Source organism: Xiphophorus hellerii, chromosome 1 (assembly GCF_003331165.1).
Source record: "Xiphophorus hellerii strain 12219 chromosome 1, Xiphophorus_hellerii-4.1, whole genome shotgun sequence".
Taxonomy (NCBI): Eukaryota; Metazoa; Chordata; class Actinopteri; order Cyprinodontiformes; family Poeciliidae; genus Xiphophorus; species Xiphophorus hellerii.
In genome coordinates this window covers 7,653,084-7,676,309 of record NC_045672.1, presented here as the reverse complement: position 1 = coordinate 7,676,309, position 23,226 = coordinate 7,653,084, and the positions used below count along the sequence as shown (strand labels likewise).

The 23,226-nt window shown below is 39.2% G+C and overlaps 1 protein-coding gene across 2 annotated transcripts; it reads left to right on the top strand.

Moving 5' to 3' along the window:
• The first annotated feature begins 592 nt into the window (after positions 1-592).
• ano11 (anoctamin 11) lies at positions 593-22,623 on the top strand. Of its 2 annotated transcripts, XM_032570395.1 has the most exons (24): positions 593-2,215; positions 2,378-2,539; positions 4,439-4,565; positions 4,643-4,797; positions 4,894-5,001; positions 5,337-5,473; positions 5,561-5,618; positions 5,710-5,820; positions 5,904-6,069; positions 6,979-7,069; positions 7,625-7,721; positions 7,822-7,965; positions 8,208-8,345; positions 8,971-9,069; positions 9,160-9,262; positions 9,549-9,660; positions 9,752-9,806; positions 9,900-9,997; positions 10,174-10,310; positions 11,265-11,470; positions 11,568-11,704; positions 12,467-12,557; positions 12,770-12,901; positions 19,280-22,623. In XM_032570395.1, the coding sequence occupies exons 2-24, from the start codon at positions 2,408-2,410 to the stop codon at positions 19,301-19,303; spliced, it is 2,658 nt and encodes an 885-aa protein (XP_032426286.1). In that variant the 5' UTR covers positions 593-2,215; positions 2,378-2,407; the 3' UTR covers positions 19,304-22,623. The 2 variants fall into 2 exon arrangements, with proteins under 2 accessions (XP_032426286.1, XP_032426287.1); XM_032570396.1 differs by lacking the exons at positions 593-2,215; positions 2,378-2,539 and having other exon boundaries at positions 4,445-4,565; positions 5,384-5,473.
• Positions 22,624-23,226: the final 603 nt, after the last annotated feature.

Genomic DNA, 23,226 nt, shown 5'->3' with positions numbered 1-23,226 from the left:
TCAGTTTTTAGAGAAGGCAATGAACTGAAAAGTCTAAATCCTACGTTGTCGTCTTGCATGTAAAACATGGTGATAACTGCAGTAAAAACAAAAGAATAAGATTATTTTCACTTCTGACATTCAATATTTTGTTAGTTCTTTCTCATGCTGCTGCAGTGGATGGACAAACTGCATCCAGTGTGTATGTAGTTATACATACACACACACACACACACATATATACATGTATATATATATGTATATGTATGTATACTGTTAGCACTATGTTATTAGTAGATTTCACTGTTTGTTTCACTTAGAGCAACAATAACACAGTGAAATTGGGTTTGATGATATTCCTAAATATAGGTGAAGGTTAATTGAAAACATCAGTACTGTCTGCTTCAACAATTTATTTCTTTGGCTTCTTGTTGGCTTCTTATGTCATTTATTTTGTCTCTTAAGTGGAATCAAAATGCCTTGAGAGCATCACTACAGTGACGGAACCATGAACCAGTTGGCATATTTTTTCATAAAACATAATGAAAATGATGCTTTGGGGGAATGGGAAAGATACATTTTAGGAGATGTGAGGGCTCTTATGCTAATTTATATATATATAAAAAAATACTTATTAGCATTTATACATCCCTTGGGGAGGGCTATTGCTATAGTATTTTCAGCCTTGCCATACTGGTGACACTGCCAATGTTTCATTTATTGCTGGAGGAACTTGGCTGATAAAATGGAGTGTTTAACTGGTATATACTGTATATAAAAGAAATATATAATAGCACTACAACACAAAGCAGATAAATTTTAAACAGGCACTTTTCTAACTTCCTGTGCTAGCTACCTTTGCCGTAGTACTAGCTTGTACAAAAGCAGAACCAAGTACAGATTTAGTTTCCCTTCTCTATTTAGTTACTGTTTTCATCCTCTATAATGGCGCTGAAGTGGAAAATTGTCTTTGCATCTGTCCTTGTGAAGCAAACTATTCTCTAGAGTTGAGTTGGTAAGTTTCTTTTTACCACAAGAGGGCGCTGTATGTCATTTTACCATATTAATTAGAAAGTCAGTGCCGTCTGATCTGCAGTTCAGATTTCATTAAAGATGCATCAGGGGTCTTTTTATTTAAAATGTATGACTTTTCATTTTTTTTAGAAAATGTGCTGTATTTTCTGCAGCATATATTCGTATCCTGAGTCTTCCCTAAGGATTTGTGGACAAAAGATTCTTGGATGTTCTCTTAATCTAAACAGCATAAGCAGTCAGGTTTCTTTTCTTTACTTCAGTTAATCAAAACATTAAAAATAGAGTTTTGTGGCCTAGTCAAAGTCTAAACTCAGCTGCACTGGTGCCAACTTAAGCAGGCTGTTCGTTCTGGAAAACTCGAGGTTAAAAAAAAAAGAAAAGAAGACTCACATCCCCACAGCATGCCGCCGCCACCACCGCAGGAATGTTTTCATTTCCCCCATCAAACTTATGTGAAATCCTCTAAAGTCGTCACAGATCAAATTGCATACAGATTAACTCTGTTTACTAATTCAACAGTTTCTCTATTTTTATATTTGGGGGCACCAGAGTAAAGGGAGTGGAAAGGCTTTCCTGCATTTTTCATTCATGATTCATTAATTTCATTAAAAGGCCAAAGTTAAGATTTTGTTGAGATCTTCTATTAACATTTTCTTCACTAGCTTTATGGTTCTCACCAAACTGAAAAGTAAACTGTCATCTGATTTCTTTCTCTCTCTTTTTTTTTCGTCCCCTCACTCCTGCGTTAAAGTTACAGCCACGCAGGGCGGAGCTCTCCTGCTGATGTTCATGCTTAATAAATTATGCAAATGTTTGTCACGTTCAAACCTGGCTGTGAGAATGCACTAAATCTTCTCTCGTGGACACAGGAAAACGCACTCAACCGATGCGTTTTTATCTTCTATTACAGTCACAGAGGGCTTCTGCTCCTGACTCCACATTCAATTATTTATGCCTCTGAAATGTGCAGGGTGCGTCTCTCATGCTGGGATGCAGCAAAGCAGAGAATGTGCCGCTGCCCCTGAGTTGGATGCATTACGGTACTCCACAGCTAATGCAGTGGCGCTGAAGTTGGGGGTGGTGTGCGTGTAGGGGAGTGGAAGAGGGGGGACTTGAAGGATACTGAGATGAAGAGGAGGAAGAGCACAATGGAAGCACAGACTGTTGCAAATCCCCCAGCCTAGTTTTCACTGCAGAGAAGGTATCCATTCATTTATTTGGCTTGCTTTGTTATTTCTTTAAGATGCTGTTTGCAAAATTCTACATCAGATAAAACTACAGATTTTGTTTGTTGTTGCACAGGTTTCATGTAAATCATCAGTATACTGTGTTTTTTTTAGTTTTTTTATTTATATTTTTGTAGCCAGCCAGCAGTGCGTTTTTTTTTTTCATTATGATGAAGAAGAGCTGGGAGGTGCGGAGTGGAGACAGAGAAGTCCTTCTGGATTTGGACGCCAGGGGTGAAGCACACACCACAGACGGCTACGGCAGTCTGCAGAACGGGGACTTTTTCCCTTTACGATGTGTAAGCACCTTTCTTTTTTCTTTTTACTTCTCTCACATAATTGCATACTGTGCAGCACACCCGACATGTGGCCAATGCGTTGCTCTGTTTCTCTGCCTCATCTTTTCGCACTTCACTAACTTCACGCGTTCAGCTGGGAATCTGGATCTGCAGTCTCTGCTGCTGGAAATTCTGATGCGCACACAAGAAGTTGCTTGTGGGCTAAATGACTGTGCCGTATATAGTGTGTATGTGTGTTATCATGCAGAAAGCACAGGGACTGCTTTCTGTCTCCATGTTTCCGGGCTCATTACTGCAGAGTGCAGGCTTTTATGGTGCAGTGTCTTGCACAAGAGTGTGGGGTTTAATCTCATCCAAAGGCAGGGAAGTGTTCGCCAGCAAAGCCTCAGATTAGTGATCTTTGAAAGCCAAAATAACAGTTTCCCGCTTTAGAAGGAAAATTATGCATGGTCTTCAAAACACCACAAATAAAAAACCTGAGAATCATGTGGTGCTTTTGTCTTCAGCCCATTTTACTCCGATACCTCTAAATCAGTAGTGTCCAAATTTGTTTTTGCGCCTGGTGCCAAAACTGCCAAATTTAAACTACTGGCGAGCCACAATATTCATGACATTTAAAATGCAAAAAAATATTTTATTGTGATTTTTTTTTTTGGTTTACCTACTTCAAACAATTTTAAAAAAAAAATCTATAACTCCTTAAAGATAAAAAAAAAACATAAAAGAAATGCATTGGATATGATCAGCAGCTTGATTTCTGCTGCCCTGAGGTTGAGCTACTGGCATGTCAGGAGAATCATGAGACCAACATTTAGGGCTGAAACAATTAATTTTATTAATAGCGATGAATTATTATTGAAATAATCATCAATCAACTTAGTAGTCCATTAATTGCTAACTGTCGTATACATACTCAAAAAAGGCCTTTTGCTGAACTCCCGCCCCAAACACACACATTCAGAGCAGTAATTAAGCCAAAACTGTACAAAATATATATATATGCATTTTGTATTTAAGATATAAAATGTATTTAAAAACATCTTTGTTTGTCAATGTGTTTTATCCAAAACTCCTCATGTGTTTTTTTTTTATATATATATATTCACTCAGTTCAAACTGACTGACGGAATGCAATGGTTTGCTTTAAACAACAAAATGTTTATTAAAAAAAAGTTAATTATTTGTTTATTTCATACTTTTAATGTATTTCTAATATTGCATAGCAAAGGCCCTATGTGGTCAAATGAAAAACCAGCACAATGTGCCAATAGCATTTTGTTGTTATCTGATTAATCGATTAATTGTCAAAATAATTGATAGATTAATTGATTACTGAAAGAATCATTATTTGCAGCCCCAACTGCAGCAGCAACAGCCTCTCCAGACTCCTATCATGATACGAGTTACAACAACATTTAATTTCCCTTTGGGATAGATAAAGTTTCTTTGAGTTGAATTGCATTGATTTGGGGGTGGAGGTTTACTTTCCAGCTGGACAAAACAATAAGTTCAGATCCAGTGCTGCAATAGGACATTTAAGATAAAAATCAATTTGTTTTAGAACAACCCAGTTCGGTTGAGAATCTGTGGCAAAGTTCGACAATTTCAGTCTCTTACTGCGCAAAGCTGGCAGAGACGTATCCTGAAGACTTGCTGCTGTAACTGCAGCAAAGGGTGACTCTAGAGAGGAGGGAGCTCAATACAGAGGCAGAAAACTGCCAGGATAATTTTTATTTTCATCACATGTTGCAGTTTTAAGCTACTTTGTGTTGATATAACACATAAAACTCCAAGAAAATATGCTACAGTTTGAGGTTTTACATTGACAAAACGTGAATAAATGATTTAGCACTGCAAGTTACGTGTTTGTCATATTGGCCAAATCACGTTCCTTCTCAGTTTTCAGCCGCAGCTTCAAAGTGCCACGTCCACGGCGATGATCCAATTAATTTGCACTATATGACAAGAGATAACCAAGCGGTCTCAAAGATGGGCAACCACTTCAGAGATGGACGAACTAAAATTGGTATGCATCACCAGTGTTGTTTTGAATCATGTTTGGGCTTCCAGTTAATTATTTTAGAATTTAATGTTGGCTTTCAGATTTTGTGCTGGTGTGGGAGATCCGGTCACGGGGCAAGCAGCGAGGAAAGGGGAAAAGCAACGGGAACTGTGAGGATGGGGAGTCTGCACAACAGGCAGAGTGGAGGGACAAGTTTGTCCAGAACCTCCAGAGTGCCGGACTGCTCTTGGAAAAGGTGCTGTTGTTTATTTTGTTAGTCCAGGAGGACTGTCAGAATTCATTTTCTTTAATGTCACTCACCAGCTTTTCTCTTTCCGCTCTCTCCATTCAGGAGGAATCTGCAAATGAAAAGAAAACCATACATTTTCTTAAAGTCAGCGCCCCCTGGGATGTGTTGGTTTACTATGCTGAGGAACTTTGCCTCCGAGCTCCACTGCAGGTCAGCAAAGCTGTTCCTTACAATCATTTAACGGGACCATTTAAATATCTCTGTCCCTTTTTGGAAACTAATTCATATTAATAATCCCATTTGCCGTGGAGCACACATTCATTTGCTACAGAGAGATGGTATTAAGGAAAGATAAAAGTTGTCTTTTTAATAAATTCACTGCCATCTAAAACTATTTATATCCCCTTAACCTTGCCAAGGGTCTCTGTAGGTTTCACTAACTCAAATTTAAGTCTTTTAAAGACCCATTTAAGATCCTTATGAATGGAATTTAAGACCTATATCGCCACAAAAAAAGCAAATTGTAAGTCTCTCGGGATTTCCAGGCCCAGCAACACCTGGACCTAAACACATCTTCCGTTGTTCTAAGAAGACTCTGCGTTCCCAACATAATGATGGAATCGGTGCCAAACAGGCCGCTGGACTATTACACATGCGCCTTCCGCAAGTCAAAGATGAACAGGTGAGTTCCACTTGATATCAGCGACCCCAAGCACATCAAATTCAGACCCGGTGTCTGTATGTTCATGAATGAATTGCTTTTATGTAGATTCCTCGGCTCCGAAGACCAAGACAGCTACTTCACTAACACTCAGAGACACCAGGTTGTAAGTAAACACTCCTGTTACCGCATAGCGGTGTTTTGGGATGGTTGTGTTTCCCCTCATCCTACAGATGTAGTCTTGTGTTCTAACGTAGGTTTATGAGATTCTAGCTCGGACAGTGTACGGCAAAAGAAAGAGGACGGAGGTTGGCGTGGACAGACTGGTAAATGAAGGGGCCTACACAGCAGCTTATCCTCTGCATGAGGTGAAAGATTGTTATCTGCTGGGTAATGTTTACCTTAGCTGTGTTTCCCTCTCTAATCAGCCTCGTTTTTTGGCTTGCAACAGGGACCTTTCAAGCTTCCGAGCCACGAGATCCATCCTGACGAGCTCAACCAGAGGCAGGTCCTGCACTACTACTGGGCTCGCTGGTGCAAATGGTTCAAGTACCAACCACTAGATCACATTAGGGAGTACTTTGGAGAGAAGATTGCCCTCTACTTTGCTTGGCTAGGTATAAAATCATTCTTATTTTTGGAAATATCTGAGTTACTCTGTATACTTGCTAGAGCTCCATTTTCAGAGTGAAGAACGTAACTTAAAGGTGCAGTAAGTAACTTTTTTAAAAAATATGTTTTTTTTAAATATATTTCTTAAAATTGTCACCATCTTGGGACAATATAGTAGGAAACAGATAATATGTGAAAAGATTGTTCTCCTATACCTCCTCCTTGAGCTACTATTGCCATCTAACACACACACCACAGATGAAAACTTTATCCTTTTAAAGTGTCTAAGCAAGCTCACTTCAAATGGCGCTGAGATGGGGCACCAATATGTGGGAATATTAAAAGTACATTGCACTGTATTAGTGTTGTTGAGTTATTTAGTGTCATAATGAACTAGTGTCTTCCTGCTGAGCTAACTTTATCTCTCTTTATTTCTGCTTGTCCTTGTGATCTCTCTCTCTCCTGCTCAAAACGTAAACATTTTTGAGAGCTGGGAACTCTTAAAAGCAAAATGAAATTAGTCAATTAACCAACTTTGTCCTTCAACTGATGAACTAAAACAAAACTTCAAAACTCCTTTTAAAACCTTGAAGGGACGACTCTGCTGAACTGCAAAAAATTAACGAATAAAAATAAAAAATCGAGCTTATAGCCTACTGCAGCAGCTGTCTGGCAGATACTGTTGACAGAGAATCATGTGTTGAGCAAACAAACAGCAGGTGGAAGTATGTTTCATAGGAATAGATGAACAGGACCAGAGCAGCATCAGCAGAAGACATGTGGATGTGTTTGGGACAGTTAAACCATTAGAACCGTCTCTTGCAGCGCAGCATCAACCTCGGAGCAGCTTGTAGTTTCATTTCCCCTCCATCAACTGAGAGCTGCACTCTAATGGAGCTCTGTGTTCCCTGCAGGTTTCTACACAGCCTGGCTGCTGCCGGCGGCCATAGTGGGAACGCTGGTTTTTGTGTCAGGAGTCATGTCCATGGACACTAACACACCAGCGTGAGTCTCCAATGAAAACACAAAGAGTACCACAGAAAATACTACACATGCTTCACTGCAACATAGAGCAGAGCGGCTTTATATGAAGCAACATTTAGAGATGATTAGAAAACGATTATTAATTTAGCCGAGGTAATGACATGACCACAACTTCTGGCAAGAAAGATCTGTTCGTGCAGAGAAGTTGATGGATTTTCTACTTCTGAGGCTGTCGAGTTCGATATTTGGCACCAGCTGCAGTGAAGCACCTAATGTACAGATATGAGATTAGCATTGATCCTCTGAGGAAAAAGCATGTTATAGCTTTCCTCCAAGGAATGCTGTGATTTGCAGGGAAATAAACCTTTCTAGAATCTTCAACACGTATTTGCGAATTAAGCGAGACACATTGAAAGGGTAAATTTCACCAAGCGATAGTAGAGCTTTGCAAACTTACAGCGACAGCCCATAAACATTTTCACATTTTCTCACTCAATGACAAACTATAGTGTGTTTTATTCCAATTTTAAGCCAAAGTGATGTGCATTTTTGAAGATTATTTGGGACTGTCAACAGGGAGGACATTTGTACCAGTGGTGCGAAGTATCCGATGTGCCCCCTTTGTAAAACATGCGATGCTTGGAACATGTCTGATATCTGCACCATGGCAAAGGTAAGCTATATTTACTCCTTCAATTGCTGTGAAACTCAGTTTAGTCACAACATGAACAAGCTCAGAGCTTAAACCTGTTCCTTGCCACTGCGTGCTACAGCTTGGCTACCTGTTCGACCACCCCGGTACCGTGCTCTTCAGCGTTTTCATGTCCTTCTGGGCCGTGACCTTTCTGGAGTTCTGGAAGCGCAAGATGGCTACTCTGGCCCATCATTGGGACTGCATGGATTTCCATGAGGAGGAGGTTATTTGTTACATTAGCATGAGCATCCCTATGCTGATTTATTCTCATGGTTCCTGCAAATGGAAAGACTGAAAGATGTTGTGGTGGAGTACCATGAGAAAATTATAGTATTTAAAAACTTGTTCCATCTATTTCCTGACGTTAATTTATCACAAAACACCTTCAGCAGTACCTTTTCATTTAGAGAATACACACTAACAAAGCTTTGCTGAATAGAAACCTGACCTGCTGGTTCCTCTCAGGAACGTCCCCGTCCTGAGTTTGCCGCCACGGCCCCAACTGTGGAGGAAAATCCAGTGACTGGAGTCAAAGAGCCGTACTTTCCAGAGAAAACGAGACTGTCTCGCATGTTCACTGGCTCCATGGTCATTGTCCTGATGGTGAGTCGTGTCTGATGGCTTCTTACTTGACATAAATGTAGAGGTGTGCAATACTGAGAATTTTGGTATTGATCTTATTCCAAATAAATTCAGGGATATTGTCGCCGATACCAATACTTTTTAAAAATAATGCCATCATTGTCATTGAGCGTTTTGGCGATCTGACTTCAGTAGGTTAATTATAAGTGTTAGCATAAGTGGTTTTATTAACTAAATACTGTACATTAGAAAACAGTGTGTATGTATAGAAATAGCATAGCTACAGAAACCTTCTTATTGGCAGTTTCAGGACATTGGAGTTGTCTCTACTCAGTGGAGTTAAGAAGAGGTATAACAAATTGAAGTGATAGCCTCATTGAACTAAAGATGATCTGATTATCTTTGTCATTGTTCCTACATTCTTCTAAAGAGAACTGGGACAATGGTAAAAAAATAAAATAAATAAAAATAAAAATCAAGCAGCTCCACCATCAATAAAAACCTCAGAGTAAGGCACAGGATAGATCATGAAGTTTGCTCTTCAGTCAACTTTCTGGCTGTGAACCATCATGGAAGACGAATTGCACTTTCTGAACATTTTCTTTTTCAACCAAAACAATTCCTCTGCAACATAATGTCTCCTCAGCTGTGTGTGGTGATAATCTTCCTGGTGACAGTGGTCATGTGTCGAGGAGTCATCAGCGTCATGATGTACCAGAGCGGGAGCCCTGTGCTGCGTACAGAGGTATGTCAGATCTACGCACAACATGTCAGATTCATTTGTTTGATTTAAAATATGTTAGAAACATTAGCGCCGATGTCATTTCCTCCTCAGGCTGGAACCATAGCTAACATCTGCAGCAGCATTGTGAACCTGGGCTTCATTCTGGTAATGGGTCAGGTTTATACGGCCTTAGCTGAGCAGCTCACCAAATGGGGTAAGAGTCAATGCAGAATTGGGAAACATCTGAGCTGTAAACAATCAACACTGTATTTGTCTGCAAGAAAATGTAAGCTGAAAGTTTTCAAAAAAGAAAAGATAACATTCTGTTTTTTTTTTTTTCACTAAATGATGAAAACACCAAATTCATCCTTTTAAAGGCTGGCTTTTGTTAGAGTGAAATCTGCTAGTACCTTACTCAAATACAGTATTTAGCAATTCTCCTTAAATCTTTTTACATTTCTTCAACTTCATCACTGCATTTCTCTGTACTCACTTTACAGAGATGCACAGAACCCAAACCCAGCATGATAACGCTTTCACCCTCAAAGTGTTCATCTTCCAGTTTGTCAACTTCTACTCGTCTCCCTTCTACGTGGCTTTCTTTAAGGGAAGGTAAGACATGGCCCAGTCACATGAAACACTTGATCAGATGTTCATTCCTCTAGAAATATAAGCGGTTCTCTTTTTGTCTCCGTGTGTTTAGGTTTGTGGGTTACCCTACAAACTATGGAACCTTGTTTGGGATGAGAAACGAAGATGTTAGTGCTTTTTAAATATGAATTCTTGGGATGTTTCACACTATCTTCCTGTGTTGCTGCACTGAGTTGTTTCTGTGCGCCTTGTGATTTCAGTGTGGTCCTGGTGGTTGCCTCATTGAGTTGGCTGAACAACTCTTCATCATAATGGTGGGAAAGCAGCTCATCAACAACATCCAGGAGTTCATTATACCGTATGTTGCCACTTGTACAACCATGCTGCTGTTGTTAGATCAAACTGAATTCATATCTGTGTGGTTTCCAAAAAGGCCATCTTGTTCATTTACAGTGACGTTGCTTTTCGTTACATCCAGTCCAACTGATAAATGATTATTTACATGTTAACCCATCTATTATTCCTTGTATGCAGCAAAGTAAAAGCCTGGCGGCAGAAAAGAACCTTGGCCAGCGTGTTGGGAGATAATGAGCAAGACGAGCCTCGGCTCTGGGAGGAAGACTACAAGCTGGTACCATGTGGGGGCCTGTTTGAAGAATATCTGGAAATGGGTAATTAGATAAGAACTTTTTCCTTTTTTGGATCAATTCCCAGATCAATAAAGATGTTATTAATACATAGCCCTTCTCACTTATTGGCACAGCTGGTCAATATGAGAGGAGATGGGTTAAAGGTATAGAACAATCTCCCCAGTTTTTAAACGTGAGTTTATAAGGAGAGTAGTTCATAATCTAAAGGACCTGAAGGTCATCTGGGGTTCAAATAAGAACCTGTTTTTTCCTCATTGAGCTGGAGATAGCTAAATGGAGAAAGTTCATGTAGTTTACATGTTGAATGAGGGTTAATACTGATTAAAAGATGAATATCACGAGTTCCCAGAGACTAAAAAGGCCGTGTGGCATCCTGTGTTTAGCAGTAATTGGCTCTTGTGATTAAGATTTTACCGGAAAAGTATATTTTTAAGATAAATGAATGACAGACCAGTGCAAAGTTGTGTAAGAAATGCTTGCCTTACCCCACAGAATTGGAAACAGAGCCAAAGGGTTTATGTTCATGGCAAAATCCCATGGTTAAAAAAAAAAAGAGTTTTCACAAAATCAATGGGGGCATGTTTTTTGGCACTAATTGATAGTAGATAGTAATGTAGCTGATTTGGTTGTTAAAAAAGAGTCAATGTCTAGGATTTTTTAATATGTAACCCTTGACTGTCTGTTTTCCTTGGGCATAACTATGATGTGATACAGAGGCCTCTTTTTCATACCAAGCCATTAAAAATAGGAGAGACAGAAGTGTTGATCCTCATAATTTATTAAATGGCTGCAAGAAGACAGAGAATCTCCTAAATTTCACCAGATGTACAGTTAGCAAGTCACCAAGCCTCTATAACAACCCTTTATTTAAGGCCTTTGAACACACCTTCACCAGCAGGACCCATAGTTCTGGAGGGCATTAGTTGTAATTTTATGTTTGGCTGCTCAGAGTAAAACTGTCTCCCTGTCCTCCAGTCCTCCAGTTTGGGTTCATCACAATTTTCGTAGCAGCGTTCCCCCTCGCGCCGCTCTTCGCCCTCCTGAACAACTGGGTGGAGATTCGCCTTGACGCCCACAAGTTTGTGTGCGAGTACCGCCGACCGGTGGCTGAGCGGGCTCAAAACATCGGAGTCTGGTTCAACATCTTAGAAGCCTTGTCCCATCTGTCTGTCATTGCCAACGTCAGTAGATCTGTAGTTATGCTTTTACAAGATGTTGCATAGTTATCACTAAGATGAATATGTGTTTAACAAAATGGTGATGCTTTTATTTTCTCAGGCCTTTCTAATCGCCTTCACATCAGATTTTTTACCACGCCTGCTCTACCAGTACAAATTCAGGAATGATCTTAATGGATATGTTAACTTCACCTTGGCCTATGCACCACTCAACTACACTGACTACCCCAGGTGCAGGTATGGTGGCAACATTGAATTTATAAGTCAAGGCTTCTCGAAAACAGTGCAAATAAATTAATTCAGAAAGTTTTCTACATTTTGGTGTATTTTAGAGAAGTGTATAAACAGGTTCAGCGTTATTTTCTCATTTATTTATTTTAGCTAATGTAAACATTGGGGTGAGTCTGAATGCCTTGCTGTGTCGGTGGCAATTACTCTTTACAAAAGCCGGAGGAAAGTAAGATATACTTTCTGTGGCATCTTAACTTCGTGGTTTGTTGGTCATTTTTGTTAGATTCTCAAGATTTATTTACTAAAACTTGAATGAAGATACTCATTCAAGTATGTAATTTTTCTTTCATAATCTCTAGTAACAGTTATTCAAAGTGTTTGCTTTTAGCACTTACTTCTAAACTTGATTTGATTTTTGGAGATTATCCGAAGAACTCCATGTTGGTACTTTATGACCCACAGATTAGGGGGCCGTCGACTTAATCTGATTGATTTGAATGTGAATAAATCATTATACCACTACTAATTTTTTTTGTTGAGATAAAATATTGTTGAGTTCATTTGAATGTAAATGTTTAACTGAATCAGGATTAGGTGTTTCATTATATTTCTGTTCAATACAAAAGTTGCATTTTTCTTTTGCGTTTTTGAAATCCTAGACTTGACCAGTAGAGGGCAGTGTAGGTCGCCTTCCAAATTGAATTTGTTATGACTTCTTGTTCTGCAGCTGTACATGCTCTGCATTGACTGTGCTTCATTTATTTCCAGATATAAAGCATTCAGAGACAATGATGGAATGTATACACTCTTCTACTGGGAACTCCTCGCTGTGCGACTTGGTTTTATCATTGCATTTGAGGTTTGAATGGAGACACTTGAAATCCACTAATGTTTAGCTTAAAACTATGGGTTTCTTCAGTTGAATCATGTTCTCTCTGCATATTTGTCTTCTAATACAAGTTTTAGCGGATCATTTCCAATAGTCAATTCAGAGGCTAGACATGATTTAATTCTTCCTCAGTGTAAAGGGTGCCATCTTGTTGTCTTCTTTCTTTTTTTCCTTCAACATAGCATGTGGTGTTTTTTGTTCTGCGAGCCATTGACTGGATCGTACCCGACGTACCTGAGTCCTTGGAGCTGAAGATCAAGCGAGAGCGCTACCTGGCCAAGCAAGCGCTGGCTGAAAACCAGGAGGCACTGTTGGTAAGTTGAGGTCAACGAGAAACCCGACGCTGTTCAGCCAGATCCAACTCAGGTCATTGAGACAGTGAGGCACACAAAGTTTTATGTACTAATAATAAGACATTCATATATTATCTAATAAACACTAAAGACCAAAATCCATCAGCTGAATGTTTTATGGACAAATGTTAAACCTGTGTTTTTGAGAACATGTCAAGAAATGTGTTGCTGTGTTAATGTTCTAACATCTGGGGAGCTGTAGTAGTTGTAAGTCACAAAACACCAGGATTTGCTAATTGTTGTTGTGCTAACTACTATTAGCATTACAAGCCAAAGCCATATCATTCTCTTCAGTTTTTCAATTTAAACACAACACAAATATTTTGCAAGTAGACATTTTAAATAACTGTGTATGCCACTGGCCTAAAGAGATTTCAGCTGCCAGAGGTTCCAGTAAATAGGTTAATTACATTGTATGTGCATGTCAGTCGGACTGGATGCTAAACTCCTGGATGCTCGGAGAGTTGGAATTCTGACTACAAAGGCTGCTCTTGTTTTATTTCCAAATGGGAATTTGGAAAATCCCACTTCAGAGCACAAAGAGTTAGTTGATCACATCAATTGTGTGATCAACTAATAAAGCCATGTGTTTATTTTAGCACTTATTAGCTACATCCTTAACAGAGTAATTAACAGAATCCAGAAAACCTACTGTATTTTCGGTTCAATTTCAACTTGGTTTATTACACAAGACACAGTGTGCTATCTGAGACACAATATACATCAATTATATAGACCCCAATTAAGCACAAGTTATGTTTGGTGATTTTCTGCAAAGCAGTTCAAACAAAAAGTCAGATTCAGATATACTGTCTAGTTTAACTCTAATTCTTGTACAACAGCCACATTGAATAGGTACACCCTGTTCCACATTATTATGCAAGTGATATTTTCTCAGATTTTCTTAAATGGTCAATGCAAATGATGCTCAGTATAATTTTCAAGTCCTGAACTATTACAGTATAAATCAAATTTTACTGAACAAAGCTCCCCATGAGAACAGTATTTTTTTCAAAAATAAAAAACTCAAAATGCTCTGTTCCAAATTATTATGCACAGCAGATTTTCTAAACATTTTATGGATTATAAAGAACTGCAAACGGTCATTCTTTGAATGTGCAGCATTAAGTGGTCCCATGTGCTAAAATCAAAAGCTATTTCAATCAAAAACATCTCAACAGACTGAGTTACATGTTAACATAAAACCCCTTCTTTGATATCACAGCACAATTCTTGATCCATTGAACTTGTGAGTTTGTGGAAAGTTTCTGCTTGAATTTCTTTGCAGGATGTCAGAAAACCTTCCCATAGCTGCTGTTTTGATATGAACTGCATTCAGATCTTCTGCTTGAGGAAACTCCAAAGGTTTTCAATAGGGTTGAGGTCAGAGGAGGATGGTGACCACACCATGAGTTTCTCCCCTTTCATGCCCATAGCAGCCAATAACACAGTGGTATTCCTTGCAGCATTCATTGTCATGCATGGAGATGATTTTGCTACTGAAGGTTCGGCTCTTCTTTGTGAAGAAAGAAAGTGATCAGTCAGAAAGTCCATATACTTTGCTGAGATCATTTTCACACCTTCAGGGACTCTGAAGGGGCCGACCAATGATTCTCTCCCCATGACTTCAGCCCAAAGCATGACTCCACCACCTCCTTGCTGACATCACAGCCGTGTTGGGACGTGGTGGCCATCCACCACCAATCCACTACTGCGTCCATCTGGACCAGTTGCACAGCAGTCATCAGTGAACAAGTCTGTTTGAAAATTAATCTTCATGTATGGCTGGGCCCACTGGACCGTTTCTGCTTGTGAGCTCTGGTTAGGGGCCCAATAGTAGGTTCATGCACCGCAAGCCTCTAGAGGATCCTCCACCTTGAGGTTCCAGAGGCTTCAAATAACTGTTTGCTGCTTTGTAAGGGCATTTTAACAGCTGCTCTCTTAATCTGATGAATTTGTCTAACAGAAACCTTCCTCATTCTGCCTTTATCTGTACAAACCCATCTTTGTTCTGAATCAGCCACAAATCTCTTCACAGTACAATGATGGCACTTCAGTTTTTGTTAAATATCTAATGTTTTCATACCTTGTCATACGGCACTACACTATCTGATGATTTAGGTCAGCAGAGATCCTTTCTCTTTCCCATATTGCTTGAAACCTGTGGTCTGCTTAATAATGTGGAACATCCTTCTTAAGTAGATTTCCTTTCATTGAGCTCACCAGACAAACTAATCAACCAGCTCTCTGAAATTAATTATAGTGATTCAAAGAGCCCTGACACACAATACCATCTAGAAATTTAATAGCACAACAAAAATGATCTTTATGACACTTTAATCCAATTTGCATAATAATTTGGAACAAGGTGTAGTTGGTAAAACATTATCAAGGGAAGATAAGATAAGATAAGATAAATCTTTATTGTCATTGTTACAAGGACAACGAAATTCAAAGGGTGCCATCAGTCGGTGCACATGCCCAAAAACAAAAAATAACTGTCTCACAGACATCTGAATCATTGACTTTGCAGCAATCTTTCATTCCCTGCAAGGATGTTGCAACTGTAGGGAAGAAGAACCACTCCATTACTTAGATCTAATTCTGAATTTGAATCAGAGTCTGTGCCATCTCTTTATAGAACCTGTTAAATACCAAGTCACTTATATCATAAAAGCAAAGAATTGACAGAGAGTGTACTTTCACTTCAGAGTAGCAGATTCCACAGTAGCATCCAGGTGTAGCTTTATGAAGCTATATAACAAAAGAGTAAAATCAATATGCATTTAGCTTGGTACAAACACAAACACAGGTGAGTATAAGAGATTTACAGGAACCTGATTTCAATGAATGCATGGACAGAATGTTTAGTGTTCCACTTTAAGCTATAACATAAACTGTCTGTATAAACAAAAACTAGCTTAGTAATTCACCCAAAGCAGAGTGTACATATGCTCAAACATACACACCCACAACCACACCCGATTAGGAAGCGAAACCGTCTGTCATCATCAATAAACCTCTAGCGTAATTCTTTCTGACTGGATACTTCACCCCTCTTATCAGAAGTAGAAGAGTAAATTGGTTGGCGTCCTCGAATGAGCTTGAGTTTTAACAAGGTTGACGTCAGGGCTTTGGTAATTCATTCCCAAATGTTAAAGTCGGCTGGCTTTATTCATTCTAAAACCAGTTTTATTGGTGTTTGGACTCACTTTCCTAGTGGAAAACCTGTTTATGTTCAAGTTTCAATTATCTAGCTGTTTTTTTTTTGCAGGAAAGCTGGAAACAGACTCCGTTGTTTTACTCTATCGTCCTTGTTTAATTTACCAGTACCAGTGGCATCAAAACCGTCCCACAGTATGATGTTACCATCACCATGCTTAACAGTCCGTACAGTTAGGGTTAGTCTTGGGTTTGAAAAGCATCACCATGACTGCATAGAACATATTCACCATCCAATAATGAAGCTTGAAGGTATTTGGCTTGTCTGTGTGAAGCTGCGAAGGTAAGTCGAGCTTGAAAATGTTGGTTTTGCAACATAACCTTCTGTCTTGAGCTGAATCTTCTTGATCCATCAGAATATAAAACTGGTTTTGATATGGAGACAGACAGTAGCACAGGGTTGTACAAGTTTGCAGTTCTTGCTTTGCTTGATGCTATTTGCCATCATCCTTACTATTTTCCTTTCTTCTCAGATTTTTTCAGACCTTGCCAAAGTGCTGACGCATTACAAAAGTGTATGTTTACCTATTATTTCAAACGGATGAACTTCTGCAATTATTGGTGCCTGCAGTAGCATTGTAGTAGCCCTCGTGCTAACATTAGCATTTTAGCTACTTTTTATATCTTACTACCTTCCTGAATGAAGAAAGTCAATGTTAGTCAGTATGCTAGTGATAGCCCACATGCTAAAGATGGCCTTTTAGTTAACCATTGCATTGTCACTAATTCTGTAAATGTAACAAAGAATGACATAAACAATCTGTTTTGTAAATCTTTTTATGCTTTAATGGTCACACTTCAGGCCTGCTAGACCTAACTTTTTATCACAGCCTAACATTTGGATCAGAAAACCACAAACTTTGGCAGACCCCTTTTAAATTTTTCAGAAATATTCTACTTTAGAAAATGTCCCCTAAACTTCCATGAACTCCTTGAACTTCCCCCTGGTTCTTAGTAATGATTGAGTTTTGTCAAGCAAATACTTTTTATGCTGCCTTTATCTGCAACGACACATTGACATTTCTGAGCTTTCATCACCACTTATGAAAAGATATTTGTGAAAAATTTATATATTTTAGCCTTTATGTATAATTTGGATCCTGTAAGACTTTCTGTAAAGCCCAAGTGAATTTAAATGCTGGTGGCTCCTTTTAAAGTTGCAAGGTACAGTATATAACTATACGACCCTGAAGGACGTAATGTTCAAGCACAATATTAAAAGCTCAAAATTCTCATCACATTACAGTTCATGGAGACTTAATCTACCATTATTACCTGTGTCCCACTCAGGGCTGGTTCAAGCCTCCATGGGGCCCTAAGCGAAATTTGGTTTTGGGGCCCTTTATTTCTGCTAACAATGTGGCTGACTGACAGGTCAGGCTTTTTATAGATCGGTGATCAGGGATCGGCCAGAAAACTGCAATCGGTGCAGCCCTACACACATATTCATGACATTCTATAATTAAATAAATTTCTCTTAAGCGTTACGCCAATAGCTAAAAATTTCATTTACACCAGGTGAGATTTTCTCCCCTGAGAATGTGGACCGGTACCAGTACCGGGTTGATTCTGTGCCTTCAAAAGATTTTAACAGAAGTTTCACATGCCTTATAAGTTGATGTAAAAATATTGTTTGTTTTAGCCACATAAATGCTCAGCAGCAAACAGCATATCACCAATTACAGCTTAGACCAGCTCATTGATATATTAATGCAGCAGCTATGTAGCCTGATGTAAAACTATTTGCTAGACAATGTCAAACATTGAGAAGTTTTAATTATTCTTTTCAAACATTATCAAACTTGCCATTTTGTAGCCAAAATACCTCAGAAATATACAGAGCCAAGCAGGAGAATCAACTAATTTCAAGTTAAACTCAGCTTCACACAAAGACGTTAGCATAAATGTTTGGCTGTTGAACTGGACCGTTCAAGATTGATATAAAGCTAATTTTCTATTAGCAGCTTCACATATCTTTTTTATAAACATTATGAAGACATATTAAAACGTAATTTTATCTTGGCTTTTTTCTATTCTTCCTCTTTTCAATCAATCAAATCAAATTTTATTTGTATAGCACATTTCAGCAGCAAGGCATTTCAAAGTGCTTTACATCATATCAAACACAGAAACACAATGCAACATAGAATCAACAATCAAAATAGGACATTAAGTCAGGTTCCATCAATAAATTTGTAATTGATTACGTTTCAAATACAATCCTAAACAGGTGGGTTTTTAGTCGAGTTTGCATCCATAAAAGGTTTACCTGTTACACTCCTACTGTGTTATATGGAACAAAATACCTGTTGCTATTTTTATTCCCACTCACAATCACACAGTTTAAAACGATGTAGACAGCATCTTAATGGGCTTCTGGCACGAGGCTCAGTACACCTCTTTCACTGAATTTCGAGCAGGGTCTCCGCCGTCCCTCACGGATTTTTGTGCAATTCTATGGTACCTGTTAGTGTCTAGAATTTACAGGGTTTGTGTTACGCGCAGTGACCCTCAGTCACTCGTTGTTTTTCTTCCGGCACGGGGCTCCGTACACCTCTTTCACGGAATTTCGCTCTGGGACTCCGTCGTCCCTCACGGATTTTTGTACAATTTCAACATAGAATCAACAATCAAAACACAACATTAAGTCAAGTTCTGTCAATAAATTTGTAATTGATTACGTTTCAAATACAATTCTAAACAGGTGGGTTTTTAGTCGAGATTTAAAGGAAGTCATTGTTTCAGCTGTTTTACAGTTTTCTGGAAGTTTGTTCCAAATTTGTGGTGCATAGATGCTGAAAGCTGCGTCTCCTCGTTTGGTTCTGGTTCTGGGGATGCAGAGCAGATCAGAACCGGAAGACCTGAGAGGTCTGGAAGGTTGATACAACACATTTCCATAATAGGAACATTCTCCAAGGTTTCCCATTCACTGATACTAGAGTTTTTAAATTATAGGATTTATTAAAGGTACCAACAGCTGAAAATTAGTGCATCACAGCAAAACTAATCTGTGCCAGCACTATTCAGCTTCCATAGAGCAGCCACTGTGACAAAACTAACTCTCATCTCTCTTCCTTCTTTTTATGTCTAAATCTAATTGCACCGCCCCACTTGAAGCAAGCGACACGTCCTTTGGATTGATGAATCGGGACTGGAATGGAATGCTGGGAGGAAACATTCGAGGAAGACGCTCCTTTGAATTTAGAAAGATCATTTTTTCTTCATTTGAAAGTCAAAAAGCCAGCTCCAGATGAGATTGCTGATGCTGCTGCACGCATACTGAGGCAAAGGAAACTAAGGTCACTGGCTGGCTCTTTCACCAGGAGGATTCTATCTTCAGTTGTTGGATATTTGAGCTATAATTTAGATGGGCTTTCCTTTTTGGAGCAAGGCGTAATTCATCAAGCATGAGGAATAATGACGCCGCTTCTCTGCAGATTAACTTGATTTATGACTACCAGCAGCTACAGCATGCATTGTTGATGCAGATGTGTACAGAGTCTCGCAAACGTACTCACAGCCCCTTTATCTTTTTTTTTTTTTTTTTTTTACACTTTGTCACATTGCAACCACAAACGTCACTGTTTTACTGGGATTTCATCTGTCAGAAAAAAACATTTGTAAAGTACAAGTTATATTCAAAGTAAAATATGTAGTTTATCATATTTTTTTGTCTTAAAAATAAAACTCTGAAGAGTGTGGCCTGCATTTCTTTTCACCCCTTTTACTCTGACTCCCCTGAAGATACACTTCATGAGAAGAAAATAAATCTCTTTGGCCTAAAGGCATAACACCGTCCACCCTGAACACACCACGACGCCACAGTGAACCCTCTTTCTAAACTCTGGACATCCGTCGACATCTTTGTTAGCCGAGATCAGTTGGCTAATCTTTATTTAGCCCAGAAAAGGCGCATATCCGGTCCAGATTTAGCGCAACCAAAGGCTTTATTAGCTCAGCTATGTTTTTAAACATGATTAGTCTCACCACAGTTCAACGTTGTTTTGGTGAAACCGTCTTCCTAGCAAAATAGTTTTTTGGGGGATATCAGTGGCAACATCATGACTTGAAATGTTTTCAAAAGTCCCAGTCAAAAAATCAGAATAATCTAATCTAATCCACTGCTACTCTTAATGGAATCTAATCTAATCAGTGGGAAAACAATTATGTTTACAGATGTTCTGCGGAAGGTATAGAATGAGCAAAAAGGTCTTCAGATGAAATGTGGCGGAGACATGGCCTCGACAAACGAATTTTGTTTGCATCAGAGTACAGGGATCTGAATATCTTTGTTTATGAAGCTTTTGGTGTTTGTCTGTCACATAAAATGCCAGTAAAATGCTATGAAGTTTGTGGTCTCACACGACGAAATGTTCATTATGAAGACATTCTCGTGGAACTCTATGCTACCTTTAATTAAAAGCTGTAGTTTGTGTCAAACCAAAATATTTTTCACTGGTAGGAGTTTATTTTTTTCCTGAAGAATCCGTCGGGTGAAAACCTGACTCAACCTCCGTCTGCAATGTCAGCTCTCTGTTAATCATTTGTAGTCTTTAACCTCAAGCAGAGATAACCCCAATTTTTCTCACACTTGAAAATGCCTCTGCAGAGACATGAAAGACAATAAACATCCGACTTCTTGGACTCAGTCGGGGTTTCCCACTGCTTGAAAACCAACCGCAATCTATAAATCGGAGCTTTTGCTCTGACCTCAGCCTTGAGGTCAAAGTTTGCCTTCCATTTTTATTGCTGGCTAATACTGTAAGGCTGCACAGAGGGCCAGCTTTTCTTTACTCTCCTTGTTAACTTTCAGAAGATTGTAAAATTTGTTTTCCCTCATAAGCACGTCAGGGGTTTTTTTCTACTTGAATGAACTGAGCAGTATTGTATTAACAGTATTGTATGTACTGCTGAACAAGAAAGTTTTTCATTTCAGAGTTGCTTTTTTTTTTTTTTTTTTTGCATTTTAGACCAGAATAAAGCTAGTTTATTGAACGCAGCCACACTGCTGCTTGGTAATTGTCTCTGCTGAGCGATGAAATGCTGCAGGGACGAACGTTCATTGATCATCCCCGAACCAGGCTCCTTCCTTCGTTTCTCCTTTTCCTCTCCATGTTGCAGCTTTCTCTGCTCTGCAGAGACGAATGAAGAAGATCCTGATTTATGAGCAGACAGAAACAGACAGGCGTTCGTTAATGATTTCTCTCTTCCTCTCACACTATCCACCAATGGCTCCGACCCTTGGGCAATTTCTGACTTTTGTTTGATCTCCTCTTCTCCGCCTCACGTTTTTCTTCACTCGTTTCCCCTCTTCCCTCTTAGAATTGTTTCTTCTTCTGCTCATTTAATTCCTGGCATCATCTCTCTTTAATGCCCTCTCCCCCTCCCTCTCTGCCTGCCCTCCCTCTTTGCCACGTTCATCTTTTGAATTGTTGTGATTGCTGCGCGTTCCTCTGCCATGGCCTGCAGGAAGAGTGAGTTAGTACATGTCTGTCAGAGAGCACAGGTATGCGCTGTGGACACTAGCTTGGATGGATCGCTACACCGCCTGCAAGGGCGAGGAAGCCATCGCAATGCAGGAGCTGCTGAAGGAGAGCTGCGAATCAATTGCCTGGGGGTAAAGATGCAGCAAAGCCAACAAAGCATAAGACGCACCAAAACTCTGCTCTGTTGCATTTGTGCCGTTTTGAAACACGCTGTAAGAAATGACTGGCACCGACGCCGTTATCTGTTGCTGGTGTTTTGTTCTGCAGACTTTTTTTTTTTTTTTTCTTCCTTCTTTTTTTTTGTGCTCCAGCGAAAACGCAAAAACAATCAGCGCATCCAGCACTGCAGAGTAAACTGCTGTCCCGATTGAACCCGCCACCCTCTTCCCGTCATCTTTGATAAGTGAACACAGTTGACACGCAGCAGCGAGCGCACCGAAATAGACGAGAGCTGAAGAAACCCTGGGCAGCTCCTTCCTATCGCAGCATGACGTTTGGATTGGGAGCAGGTTTTCTTTTTGGGGGTGGGGGTAGGGGGGTGCTAACAGTGCATAAAAGCGCAAAGACATGCAAATTATTTTTCTGCAAAGTTTTTTTATGTGTTGAATGTGCTTGCAGTCAGATAGCACAAAACAGTCCCTCCTTGAATGTAAGAGCTTTGCAACTTTAACGTGTTTTGATTTTATACAGACTGCTATAAATTAAGTAGCACAATAACAGGGTGGATTGAAAAGATAAAAAATCTGTAATGTGTGGTGTGGATTTATATTCTGCATCACTACCATACTCCAATATTAATAAATCGAATCCAGACATTTGGACCAAACGTTAGAAAGATGCAGAACAAAATGTGTGACAGAAAGGCTGACGTCACCCTAACACGAGTCGCCATCATGACACATAGCAGTGGCAGGGTCATGCTGTGGGGCATCTTCAGTAGGAACAATGAGAAGGTGGATAAAGATAAATACAGCATGGCCCTGGTGTAAATGTAGTTTATATCCTGTATTTAGCATTATTGGGATTGTGTAGTATGTGTTAGACCAGCACAATGTGCAGTGAACATACAGAACAATATATTCTATATTTAAAAATACCAAGATTTTCAATTTCATTTAATCTGTAGGTGTTAATATACAGTTGTTTGTATTCTCTCTAGATATTTTCATATTCAATGAGGTCCATTTTGTTACTGTGCTGATGTAACAATATAATACTTAACTGTGACAAATGTCTTTCTAAGGTTTTTACAAACACAAATCTCAGGGATCCTAATCAATTATTCACGTCTGAAATTTCAGCTTTGCTCAGGCTCAAATCTACACTTTCTTGTCCTTTAAGTGCCGTTTTAAAAGAGCAACGCAAATGTTCATGAATTTTTCTCAACATTTAAGTTTTAAAAGAGAGAACATGGAAACACCACACAAACACAGAAATGCACAGAGGAGAGAGAAGGAAAGAAGCGAGAAACAATAAGAGAGGAAGAACAAGAAGATGGTAGAGGGTGAAAGGACAAAAAAAAAACAATCAAAAAAAGAACAACAGAACAAAAGAGAGTATAAAAAGAAGGATAAACGA